The 13,543-nt window shown below is 39.3% G+C and overlaps 1 protein-coding gene across 4 annotated transcripts in view; it reads right to left on the bottom strand.

Annotated features, from left to right (window-relative positions):
• Positions 1 to 13,543, bottom strand: part of LOC126339866 (probable ATP-dependent RNA helicase DHX34) — a 179,130-nt gene that overhangs the window by 151,094 nt on the left and 14,493 nt on the right. For all 4 annotated transcript variants that reach the window (XM_050001668.1, XM_050001669.1, XM_050001670.1 and 1 more), the window contains exon 3: positions 10,878 to 10,996. In XM_050001668.1, the coding sequence (XP_049857625.1) occupies positions 10,878 to 10,996 (119 nt within the window). The remainder of the gene's footprint in view (positions 1 to 10,877; positions 10,997 to 13,543) is intronic.

Below are 13,543 nucleotides of genomic sequence, written 5' to 3'. Positions count from 1 at the left end.
AATGCCTTTGCCAAGATGAACAGAAGAAAGAAAGGGCAGATGTACAAGTGCTGAAGGGTGCAAAACCCTTTACAAACTATGTATTAGGAGATACACAACACATAGTATATGATTTTGAGTGAGATGAAGTTTTAATCTTGGCTGATTGTTCAACGTTATCCCCAGGTTCATCACCTGGGGCAACTCTTTCTTTTTTCAGTATCCACCAGAAAAGAAAAAAAAACTGTAAAGAGAAGTAGCTAATCTTTTTAAGTAGAAGCGAAGGGAAGAAGGAATATGTGGGTCTACAGAATCATCCTGACAAACTTTGTTAACTGTGTTCATTATTTTCTCATTAAAGATATAGCACAAGCTCAGATTATGGATGCATTTGGCATTTGCCTCAAGTGATTTAAGGAAATTATTGAAAACCTAAATCTGCATGACCACAAAGAGATTTGAACCGCCAGCCTCCCAAATATGAAAACAGTGTCCTATTACTATGCCACTTTGCTTGGTAAGGGGAGGAAGGAGGGAGAAATGGAGAGGGGAGGGGGAGAGAAACAGAGGGGGGGGGGGGAGAGGGAGAGAGAGAGAGAGAGAGAGAGGAGAGAGAGAGAGAGAGAGAGAGAGAGAGAGAATATGTATGAGGAAGAAACACGTAACCCTATTGCTGTTGTGGGAATGACAGAGTTCCTCAGTTAGAATTCAGATACCTAATTTCATCTAAACGACAATGTTTTTATTAATATTACTTAATTAAATCACTGATAAAAATGTGTGTTGACAACACTGAAGACATCCTGGCTTGACAAAGTCTTACTTCCGATTTGTACTCTCCTAATCAAATTCAATCATTTAATGCTTTTGTTTTTGCAAATTTTTAGTCCTTCTATCCTTATGTAGATCTTGTTCAGTCAACATATTATAAAGATCCAAGGTTCAAATTTAGGTCTGGCACACAGTTTTAATCTTCCAGGAAGTTAAAATCAGTGAATCCTCTGCAGCTAAGTGAAAATTCATTCTGAAAATGTGCCCCAGGCTAAGGCTAAGCAATATCCTTTCTTTCAGGGATCCTAATCTTGCAAGTTTTGCAAGAGAACATCTGTGAAATTTGGAAGGTATGAGAAGAGGTACTGGCAGAAGTAATGCTACAAGGACAGGTTGTCAGTCATGCTTGGATAGCTCAGTCAGTGGAGTATTCCTTACAAAAGGCAAAGGTCTGAGGTTCGAGTCCAAGCATGGTACACGGCTATAATCTGCCACGATGTTTCATATTATAAACATGATCAACATGCAAACAGAATTGGTAATCTGTGAGAAACTCCAATTTTTATTTTTATGTACTGAATCTTACCAAAATTAGCTTTCAGCATAATCTAAATTTTTCTGTTGTGGTTGCTGAAACTATATTTTAGATGATCTGTAGCTCGCACACACACATGCAAGTATTGTTTCAAGAAATCTTCAGAGACAAATCCATGCACAAAACACAAGCTAACTGGGTTGACAAAATTCAAAAATGTTCAAATGTGTGTGAATTCCTAAGAGATCAGACTGCTGGGGTCATTGGTCCATAGACTTACACACTACTTAAACTAACTACACTAAGGACAACATACACACCCATGCCCGAGGGAGGACTCAAACCTCAGGCGGGATGAGTCGCGCAGTTCATGGCATGGCACCTCTAGTCTCGCAGCGACTCCATGTGGTCAGGATGCCAAAAGTAGGGAATCAAGGTGATTCACTATCAGAATCAACACGGAGAATACCAGGCAAGAAATCTGATGTCATCTGGTAGAATAACACTTTTTAAATCCAAGTCTTTAGGGAGGTGTAGGTTGATGTTATGTGGATTGCAGGCAATAACTGACATGCAAACAAGCTCTCGAAAACAAGTGATCTGGTGTTAGCAAAGGTACCTGATTGTTGTTATTGGTGAATACTTGGATGTACTGTTTCCTCCAGATTCTGGTGTCTGTCAGTGCCACCCCACTGAATTGTGCTCAACAATAATGTAGCTAGGCCACTTATCACTAGGTCCCTCTGATACAGTGTTCCTTCCCACCAAACTGGGCATGTTTGGACGAAAGCAGCCCAATATTTGTCTGCTGCTTTGCGTAGGAACTAGTAACAATGGCAGCTTTAGCACTATCTCAAGTGGGTTGACATCATCAAGGAAGTGCTGTCTGTGGATCAGGTTTTGGTGGAGACAATGGTGGAGTTAAGTCACTGTGGGGCTGCAGCTGGTTCTGGTGGTTATGCCAGACAACAGCATCAGAACTGACAGTGAACATGTGACAGCTGAACTAGGTGATGACAGCTTCCGTCCGGGCTCTGCAGTGACCAGATGTCTGGGCCAACACTGGAGCCCCTCTCTTGTACTTCCTGTTGTGCTGGGAGATCAGAAGTGTTGGCATCAGTCACATAAAGTGTAACAGGATCCTTAGCTGACATCCGTGGAGTACTTGTGCGGGGTTCTTGGCACCCAGAAGCATGGCCCTGTAAGTACTAAAAAAAGTTGATTAGTACTTCCCTCCATGGTGGCATACTTGACAGCTTGCTTCATATTCTACTGATAGAGGTAAATCATCAAGTAGAACAGAAGTGATACCTGGCACTCCACAGGGTAGTGTCATAGGACCTCTGCTGTTCCTGATTTACATAAATGATCAAGGTGATAATCTGAGCAGCCCCCTTAGATTGTTTGGAGATGACGCTGTAATTTAGTGTCTAGTAAAATCAACAGACGATCAATTCCAATTACAAAATGATCTAGAAAGAATTTCTGTATGGTGCAAAAAGTGGCAATTGGCACTAAACAAAGAAAAGTGTGAGGTCATCCACATGGATATATACGATAAATCGCATAAATCTAAGGGCTGTCAATTTGAAGGAATTACAATTAAGAGCAGCTTAAATTGGAAAGACCACATAGATAATATTGTGGGGAAGGCAAAACAAAGACTGCGCTTTGTTGGCAGGACACTTAGAAGATGCGACAAACCCACTACAGAGACAGCCTACATTACACTTGTCCATCCTCTGCTGGATTATTTCTGCATGGTGTGGGATCCTTACCAGGTAGGATTGACGGAGGACATCGAAGAAGTGCAAAGAAGGGCAGCTCGTTTTGTGTTATCACGTAATAGGGGTGAGAGTGTCACTGATATGATACGTGAGTTGGGGTGGCAGTCACTGAAACAAAGTTGGTTTTCTTTGCGGTGAGACCTATTTACGAAATTTAAATCACCAACTTTCTCTTCCGAATGCAAAAATATTTTGTTGACACCCACCTAAGTAGGGAGAAATGACCATCATAATAAAATAAGAGAAATCAGAGCTTGAACAGAAACATTTAGGTGTTCCTTTTCCTCATGCGCCATTCAAGAGTGCAATGGTAGACAAGTAGTATGAAAATGGTTCGATAAATCCTCTGCCAGTAACTTAAGTGTGAATTGCAGAGTAACCATGTAGATGTAGATGTAAAGATAGGTACCATGCACTTGGTTTCTTCATTTTATTGCAGATGGATTGCAGAAGTTAGAAGGTGCTTAATAACAATTTGGATATAGAAATACTGCAAGGCTTTTGCTGTAGACTGTGTGACGTTGTAAGAAACCATAGCTTGCAGAAGCTCCTCATTAAAAAAATCTTCGATAATCCCACTATCGTGGCTTCAGCTGTGGTCTTATGCATAAGTATCACAATGAGATTTTGAAGACTGTGATTATCCTGCTTAGCCACATGCAGTTTAAGATATGGCCTGAAAAATGGCAATGGAGTCATTGTCAAGGCTTCATCACTGATGGCCTGATAAAGGGGTGAGAACACTTAATGCAAGCTCAATACCTGGCCACAAGGCATGTCAATAGCTTCATGACTCTCCGATGGACTTGGTGGAGTATCTTCAACACTGGTTGATGTAGTTCAAATGGTTCAAATGGCTCTGAGCACTATGGGACTCAACTGCTGTGGTCATTAGTCCCCTAGAACTTAGAACTACTTAAACCTAACTAACCTAAGGACATCACACACATCCATGCCCGAGGCAGGATTTGAACCTGCGACCGTAGCAGTCGCACAGTTCCGGACTGCGCGGTGGTTGATGTAATGGGGGTAGTACCACCACTTGATGGTCATTGTCTTCTGAGCTCAACAATAAAATGCCCTGTGCTATCATGAGGTGATGGTGCACTGAAAAAATGTTCAAAGAACTGGGCCAGCATGTTAGGCATTTCTGTTGCCAACCATATCCAACCCACTTTTTCCAAGAATGAGACTCACATTGTCAGTAATGCTATCTGTAAAGCTGTAACAGGGAAAGTTTGCACAGTCAGAGCTAATCACCATTTAGCTGGCAACATGTGATCTCTCGGGTGCTGAACTCTAGTTACAGCCCCACTGGTAGCTGGGATAGTGTGTCGGCATTTGCATCTTTGCTTGTGAGTCTATACAAAATTTAATAGTTACATTTAATTAAAAAAGAGGTCCCCATTTATTTTAGGAAGCTGGAATTACAGCTCCAAAGACTTGTGATTCATAATAAACTTAAACTATGTAACAGTACAAATAGACGTGGAAATTCTGAAGTGCAAATATAACAGCAAGAGCTTCTTTCTCGATCTACAAATAGTTTTTCTGGGCTGTTAAAAGAATCATAGAAGAAAGGTGCTCAATTCCTTTACTATCCTTCTGTGAAAACATCACCTCCATGCCAAAGCAAGAGGTGTTCATTGCAACAATAAGCATTTTTCAAGGAACGTATGTGGCTACCAAGGGACAGATTTTAAGGCTGACTTCAGCTCCAGGAATACATTGTTTATTAGGGTGACCACAGAAATTTAGCTCCTTTCTTAAAATCTGATTAGAAGGGATTGACATGCCAGCAATTTATTTGGAATAAATCTCATGTAATGTTTGTCTTTGACTTGACTGTAGATCCTTCAACGGAGACATAGTGGCAACTTACGGATAGCTTTGACATGTTTTTGTGTATAAGCAATGCCTTCTTTGCTAAGAACAAAACCTAGTTACTGGAGGCCACGTTAGAAAAAATGACATTTGCACAAATCGCACTTCAAGCTTGCCTACTACAGAATACTAAATAATGCATGTAGATTCTGCTGGTGCTCTTGGTGTGTAGTTCTATTCATTATGATAACATCAAGATAAGCAGCACAAAAGGGTACTGGCTGAAGCAGTTTTCCTAGAAGCACTGGAATATTACTGGTTCAAAAGTTATGTCAAATGCTAAATGTTTGTATTTATATGGTCCAAACAGTATTTTGACTATTAACACTTTCAGTGATTCTTCATCAACCAGTACTCTGAGATACGCATATGAAAAATCAATAGTTAAAGGCATTATCCACCTTTTACTTTTGAGAATAGGTCTTCAGGCCACAGTAGGAATCCATGAGCTGTGGCAGTATCTTTGAAACTGTTACAAAGTTGAAGCATCCCACTGTTTTTTTTTTTTTTTTTTTTTTTTTTTTAATTGCTACCACAAACTGGTTGATACACACTCAATGCTCAATGACCTCCAACTCTCATGACCTACCCAATTCTTCACAAAGCATGTGACATATCTGGAGGGGGAACTGAGAAGAGAGAGAGAGAGAGAGAGAGAGAGAGAGAGAGGTAATGTCAACAGAAGAAAGGTTATATGTGCTTGGAATGTGCGGGCATTGCCTACCCCTTGGAATGCATCTTCAAGATTCCTGTGTACATGTTTTAAGTTCTAAAATGGGATGGCTTCTAATGTCAGACTTCTAATGTCTTGCAGTGTAAAACTAAAATCTGCAAAGGGATCAAAGGTGAAAATATTCTAAGTGCCTGACACAGGAGCTACAAGAAATATTAAACACTGGGTTATGTTTGCATAAAAGGCCTCTATTGAAAAACTGTCTTTTATGGACATTTGCTGGCTGCTATATTTTACCAACGTGCACAGTGCAGGTGAACACAGTCTGATACATGTGTCCCAATTTACCACATTTACTGAGTAGCCAGTAAATACTTGAAAAGTAATGGCTTTGGAACCTATTTTTAAGGCAATTATTAACTTCTGAGGTGTGCCTTCTGTCAGATTTTCAGTTACCTGAACTGAGTGCAGCTCGCTTGCACAGAGAGCACATATGTTATCTTTTCTGTCAATAATGGCATTCTAGTCTTTTGTAGGGGCTATTCTGCAATGAGTGCCACCTTGAGTGGGAGTGGAAGCATTTGGGCAAGAGAGCAACTTGCAGCAAGACTGAATGTAATGCTCAGGTTCTGAAGATGAGGTGGACATTGGTGAACAATTACAAATGTACTGCTGATCCTTGTATTTGGTGATGCAAGAACCTGCTTCACTAAGGGCTCCCACTGTTGTTGCAAGGTAAATGGTTTGTGTTAACTTGCACCAGCTGCGGTGGGTCGCAGCCCTGTCTCTTGCAGATGTTCCAGTGCAGCAACTTGTAAACTATCCAGTAGGTTTTACTCTGCAGCCAGAATTTTGTGTGACTGTGCCAAAGCAAATACACTGTCTAGTAATGAATTATGGATGGGTCTGCCTTTTTTTCCAAGTACACAAATTATTGTTTTATTTTAATACCCAAACATATTTCACTATTGTTTTGGCATTATCTGCGGGTTTTTCCTTTACTTTTCTTTTATTCTACATTGTTTATTTCCTGTGACTGTCAATGAAAAACAGCCACAGATTGAAATTGGTACACCACGTCATCATTGCAGTATTTGGCTGGTTTGTACTTTTGCACCAAACGCGTCTTTTTTTTTTTTTTGTCAGACTGGGCGGATGTTTTCTCCTGCTCATTTGCGAGGAAAACATCAGCCCAATTACACAATAACAATAAAAAATTATTTGGCACACAAATACAAACCAGTCACAGCTCTCAGAACTAGTCAAATACTGCAATGATGACATGGTGTACTAATTTTGATTTGTGACAGTTATCCATTGGCAACTATTGGATACAAATAATATAAAATAAAAGCACTGAGGATGCCACAACTGTGGTGAAACATGTTTGGGTGTTAAAGCAAACCACTAATGTCTGCACTTGCAAACAGATGGATCAATGTTTAATCCATTATTATTTACAGCAAATATGGGAACCAAGCTCAAATTTCCAATATGATGCATTGTGTAATGTTGGACACTTCAATGTCTGGGGCCCACCTAATGACAATGTCATGAATCAGTTAGTCAGCATAAGACTGTTTGCACTGCAGATTTGCATATTCAAACTGACATTGGTGACTTCAGTCTTGTAAGTCAGTGACCAAACACTGTATGATTGTGTGGTTTATACTGTTGCAGCAATTCTAGGTGAGCAACAACTACATGCATCTTCTTAACAAAATAATCTGAAGCTCACAGAGTTCCTACAATGGCAATTGCCTGGGTCTGAAATCAAACCCAGATATCATATGAAGCCATAGACTTGAAGTAGTGGATGAAAAAACACCAACTAAGGTAATTATATCCTGAGGAGGTGTGGATTTGGTGGCCTGATTAAATGCTACAGGCTTGGAATGAGCATTTATTTTTTTATTTTGTGTTTTTCCCCCTGCAGATCCAAAACAGTTTATAAGATGACTGAATTTCAGCTCTTTTACATAAAGTAAATACTGTTTTTGTCATTTGCAACTCATCTAGCTTTAAATGTAAATCTTGTTGCATTTTGAATAAGATTTGCAGCAGTCTCAGATAATGTGTAAGGTTGCTGAAAAGCAGTGGGAGAGGAATTCAGTGAAAAACTTGACAGAAAGAAAGGGAATGCAAGTTACAGATCAATGGGAAAAATAGATGAATATGCACTGGCTAGTTATTCTCCCACAGATGCATCACAACATATCACAGTCCTGATTTGCATCAGCTGGGAAGATATGGGGAAAGACCCATCTTATCACAGATTGTAAGCAACATTAACTATTTAATAAGGCAGTGAAGAACCTCCAGATTTGGACTAGTTATTCTCACACAGGTGCATCATATGACATACCAAGATTGTGTCAGCTGGGAAAAAAAAGAGAACTTCATGAGCAATTTTATAAGAACGTTCCTGTCGGTGAAAGATGTACATTCTTGTATCATGTGAAGATTGAGTTGTAAACAGGAAGAGTGGCTGATGATTCATCTGATATTGTGTTGCTTAGACAAACAAGGAACATGCCAGTATGCACTTCTTCTATGAACTTGTATGTAGGAGTAGAAAAATTTGTAAGACAATCATTTCAAAAAAAAATTCCCACGTCATTTCCCATAAACAAAAATATTTTTACTCACTGACAGACTCTTGATGGAATGTGGCGCATTTGTGGCTCTTCTAAGATTTAGTGGCCAGGGCAGAGGACATACTGTGTAGAGGATGGAGAGAATTTAGTGCAAACTGTAGCATAAAACCAAAAAAATAAGCATCAAGTCTCTAAAGACACTAGACTCCACTGGTTGAGTACTGAACAAAAACTATTTCCATTCCTTTTACATGCAGGTAGTGCAAGCATTGTTGTTAGATGACTACCAGAGAGGCTGGACTTAGCAACTTCATTGCAAGTCACCACATGCAAGATCAGCATTATTCAAGAATATTTCATATTTAATGCACCTTTGATGATGAGAACCTTAGAGATGGAACACAAAATAAGGTGGAAAAGGATGGGGTAATGAAACTGGCAGCACCCTTTCATAGGGGTCATCCCAGCATTCACCATAAATGACTTTGGAGAATCCCAAAAACCTAAATCAGGATGTCTGGATGGGCATTTGAACCACCATTTTCCTGAGTAAGGGTCCAACATCTTACCACTCTGGTAATATTGCTCAGTATGTTTCAACAGGGCAGTAGAAAACACACACACACACTATTACAAGTGTACAACCAAAAATTTAATGTCATTATCTGGTTTGGCATTACGTCATAGGGCTACCTGTGCTCTCACTAAGGCTGATAAGAATGTAATGTTGTGTGTGATTCATCAGGCTTTCCCAGTGATCTGTTGACATCTTCAGGTATTGAGGTATCAGGTATTCTGCTGGATATCAACATGACTTGTTATCTTCACAGATACCACCTGAGATTGCTCGTTGAGTGGAACAGTATTTATACAACAGCCGTCCCCCTCCATGGTTGGCTCTAAGCATTCAGAGCCAAAAACAAAATTGGAATGCCAGTGCTTGGCTTGGTGCACCAGACAGAAGACGGGATGCCTATGGGTATTTCTAGTGTGCGTGGACTGCAGATGGAATGCCTGAAGGAAGAAGGCTGTAGGCATAAATACTGGACTGGCTCCACTTGACGAGCAGTCTCACATAGCATGTGATGAAGATAATGAGTCATGTTTTCAAAATATCATTGCAAGAATGACGCTGATATCCAGCACAATGCCTGACACCTCAAGATGATATTGTGTGTTTCCTGGATGTTTCTTTGTTGGAATGATTAGAAGTTAATTTGGCCAATCATATGAAAAAGTAGTTCCTGCCTAATGGAGCTCTGTTGGGGATTCACAACCATATATTGTTGCAATTGGGAATAATGTATTCACTACAGTTTATTGTGCTTCTAATCACTGAAGAAATTTACTCTTTGCAAAACATATGAGTTGGAGAGTAATTATAGTATTCACAAATACAGTGGTAGAAGGAATGTTGATCTGCACTGCTCTCTAATGAATCTAACTTTGGCACAGAAAGGGGTGAAATACAAAGATGCAAAACTGTTTGACAATCTAATAATAGAAATAAAATGTTTGACAGAAAATAGTAACATTTTTTAATGCGGATTAACTCTCCATTTTTGATAATCTATTCTGCCAGTATATATAGGGGAATTCTTGAATACAAATAAATGCTTGGGTAGATGATAGTATGTTTTAGAATTTTTAGCTAAGATGACAGTTCCATTCTGCTCACACCTGTTTGATGTCTGATCTAGCCCTCTTGTTCAGCTACCCTGAGCAATGATCTCATGCGAGACTGCTGGTTGTGTCTAGCAGGAAGCACATATAAAACATGTGTTCAAAGCACCTGAAGAAACTAAATAGGACAGCTGCCAAAATATTGGACACTGAAGAGAATTTTTGACTTGACTAGAAAACGAAAAACATAAGTCACCTAATCATGCAGAGAAAACCTCACAAATGATAGATACAGCCATATAAATATATTTTTGGACAGTGGAAAATTTTTGGATGAATGACAACAATATGAAAAATATGGATTGCTGCTCAATGCACAGAGGAGGTGACGAGTGTCCAACAAACACTTCGCTAGATAATATTAGCTACTGGACTAACTCTTTCATCACATGTAGACACAAAAAATACATACCAATTCACACATGCATAACTCAAACACAATTGGCAAAAATAATTAATCTGAACCAATTTAGTTAGAAGATATAAAGAGAGAATTAGAAATTTAAAGAGAGAAATAGTGTGACAGCACAGGGGATGGAGATTGTAGAACTTGCAGGAGAGCTTCTGTGAAGTTTAGAAGGTAGGAGACGAGGTACTGGCAGAATTGAAACTGTGAGGATGGGTCGTGAGTCGTGCTTGGGTAGCTCAGTTGGTAGAGGTCCTGAGTTTGAGTCTTGGTCCAGCACACAGTTTTAATCTGCCAAGAAGTTTCATATCTGATAAATGGTCATTTGATCCACATAAATCAACAACATCTTCAAAAAGCACAGCTGCATTATAATTTGCGCGCAGTAGGCTATATTAAGATTTTACAGCTGCAGATGAGGTAGAACTGTCTTTTATTCGAACACTGTAATCAATTCAGCACTCCAATTTTCTATGAAACTTAACTATAAAGTCATCACATAAACATAATGAAAATGGTAAACTGTTAATAAAAGTTAGAGAGATTCAAACTCTGGTCTCACCTATTTTTGTGTAGCCAGCTTTCAACAGAAACTGTGGAACCTGTGTTGATTTTCCACATCCTGTGTCACCAGCAACAATAACAACTCTCTCATTCTGCACGGCAGAAACAATTTCTGATCTGTAAGGATTAGAAAATTACTAGCAAAAGTATGGATATAGAACTACAAACAAGTTAAGATGACATATGTAATAAAATAGGGTAGGGGTACGAGGATAATGCGATGTGTGAACACTGTTCTTTGGAATAACAAAATGGACCAAGTAGGTGATGGATTGTTCAGTTGTTGAAAACATCACTACATATGGAGCAGAAACATCGGTAGTGAACAAGGGTCAAAGAAACAAGTTGCTTGCACAAGAGGTGGACTATTGGTAGTGAAGTTTAAGCATCTCCAATCTGGACTGTGTACCAAATACTGATATAAGAGAGGCTAAGGGTGTCAATAAATCAATAACAGATACCATGGAGACAAAATGTCTAAAATGGTGTGGACGTTTAGAAAGGATGGATGATTGCTGATTGAAAAAAAAAAGTGAGACAGTGAACCCCAGTAGAAAAAAGAAACTGCAGGCAACCTGGGAGGAGCTGGGTTCAAGATGCCCAGGATGCAATGGATGCCAAAGGACTACAAGAAGGTGACTGAGACAATCAGAGGAAATGGAATATGGGAAGCGGGAGCCGCTGCCAGCCACAGAGTACTTGCAATACCAGGATAATGACATGTGAAACACATTAATACATGTTATTATAGGTTAGTCCCATGTATACTCAGGGACAGGGGCCACCAATGCTGTTCATGTGGAAACAAAATAATTATGGATGTTGTTCCAGTGTAACGACAAGCACCAGCATTGTCATGATGAACGGAAGATTAATTTATTTGCTTGCATTGAAATTGTATATCCTGAGAGACATTGATTATTTTCATGTCGCCATTTGCTTGTGACTCATCTTTGTGAAAATGAGAAGTTAAGTATTGCCAATTTAACTTACTGCAATAAACTCCATTAATATGATTTGCTTGAATTGTTGTCTAGCAATCTGAGAAACAGCTTCCTAGGCACCCTATAATAGACGAGTTGGCAGGATACTACAGACATTACTATAAAAGAAAGTTCCAAGTGGTTCATAAAATCAATATGATTACAGACAATGTCACTGAAGCTGCAATCAAATGAACTCAGTAGCATATATAACAACTTAATTGCACACCATATTTGTATATAGTTTTACAAAATTCCAAATATATTTTATTTTTTAATATGCTCAACATTTAATTTCTGATGACCAACATCAGCCTCAGGCCATAACAGCATTCAGTTATTTAATATCACACAGTACCTTACCAGTTAAAAAAATAGAGGTAACAAACATGCAAAAACAATCTTAGAAACCTTTATTTTAATGTGCAAGATAACATAGTCAATATTTTTCCAGATGTTTCTGGTCAGTGACTGCCATGAAATCTGAAGGAATGACTAGAATAGTTTATGGGTTATAAAGAGGGTTCTGGTATCTCAGTTTCTTAAACTACATTTATGCAGCAAGTAAATAAAACACCCATTTACATATGCCCTTACAAACGTTTCATCAATTTACAGAAAAAAAAAACAGAATGTTTTACTTACCAGGTGGCAGCAGATGTAGGCTACATGTAAATAAAATGTGTCACAAATGAAAGTTTTGTTACGAAGACGAAAAGCAGAATAGATTAGGGGGAAACAAGGTTATTCTGGGAATATGTAGGGATCAACAATTATACATAATCAACATATGATACACTGAAGCACCACAGGAACTGGTATAGGCATGCATATTCAAATACAGAGATATGTAAACAGGCACTATATGGCGGGGCAGTCAGCAATGCCTATATAAGACAACAAGTGTTTGGCACAGTTGTTAGATTGGTTACTGCTGCTACAGTGACAGGTTATCAAGATTTAAGTGAGTTTGAACATGGTGTTATAGTCGGTGCACGAGCAATGGGACACAGCATCTCCAAGGTAGCAATGAAGTGGGGATATTCCTGTATGACCATTTCACGAGTGTACTGTGAATATCAGGAATCTGGTAAAACATCAAATCTTCAACATTGCTGCGGCCGGAAAAAGATCCTGCAAGAACGGGACCAATGATGACTGAAGAGAATCGTTCAACATGGCAGAAGTGCAACCCTTGCACAAATTGCTGCAGATTTAAATGCTGGGCCATCAACAAGTGTAAGTGTGCAAACCATTCAATGAAACATCTTCGATATAGGTTTTCAGATCTGAAGGCCCATTCGTGTACCCTTGATGACTGCACAACACAAAGATGTACACCTCGCTTGGGCCTGTCAACACTGACATTGGACAGTTAGTGACTGCAAACATGTTGCCTGGTTGGGCAAGTCTCGTTTCAAATTGTATTGAGCAGATGGATGTGTATGGGTATGGAGACAACCTCATGAATTCATGGAACCTGAATGTCAGTAGGGGATTATTCAAGCTGATGGAGGCTCTGTAATGATGTGGGACGTGTGTAGATGGTTTGATATGGGACGCCTGATAGGCCTAGATACAACTGTGACAGGTGACAAGTATGTAAAATCCTGTCTGATCACCTGCATCCATTAATGTCCATTGTGCATTCTGAAAGACCTGGGCAATTCCAGCAGGACAA

This window comes from Schistocerca gregaria, chromosome 1, assembly GCF_023897955.1.
Source record: "Schistocerca gregaria isolate iqSchGreg1 chromosome 1, iqSchGreg1.2, whole genome shotgun sequence".
Classification (NCBI taxonomy): Eukaryota; Metazoa; Arthropoda; class Insecta; order Orthoptera; family Acrididae; genus Schistocerca; species Schistocerca gregaria.
Note: the sequence above shows the minus strand (reverse complement) of the source record. Positions and strands in the feature narration are given on the sequence as shown.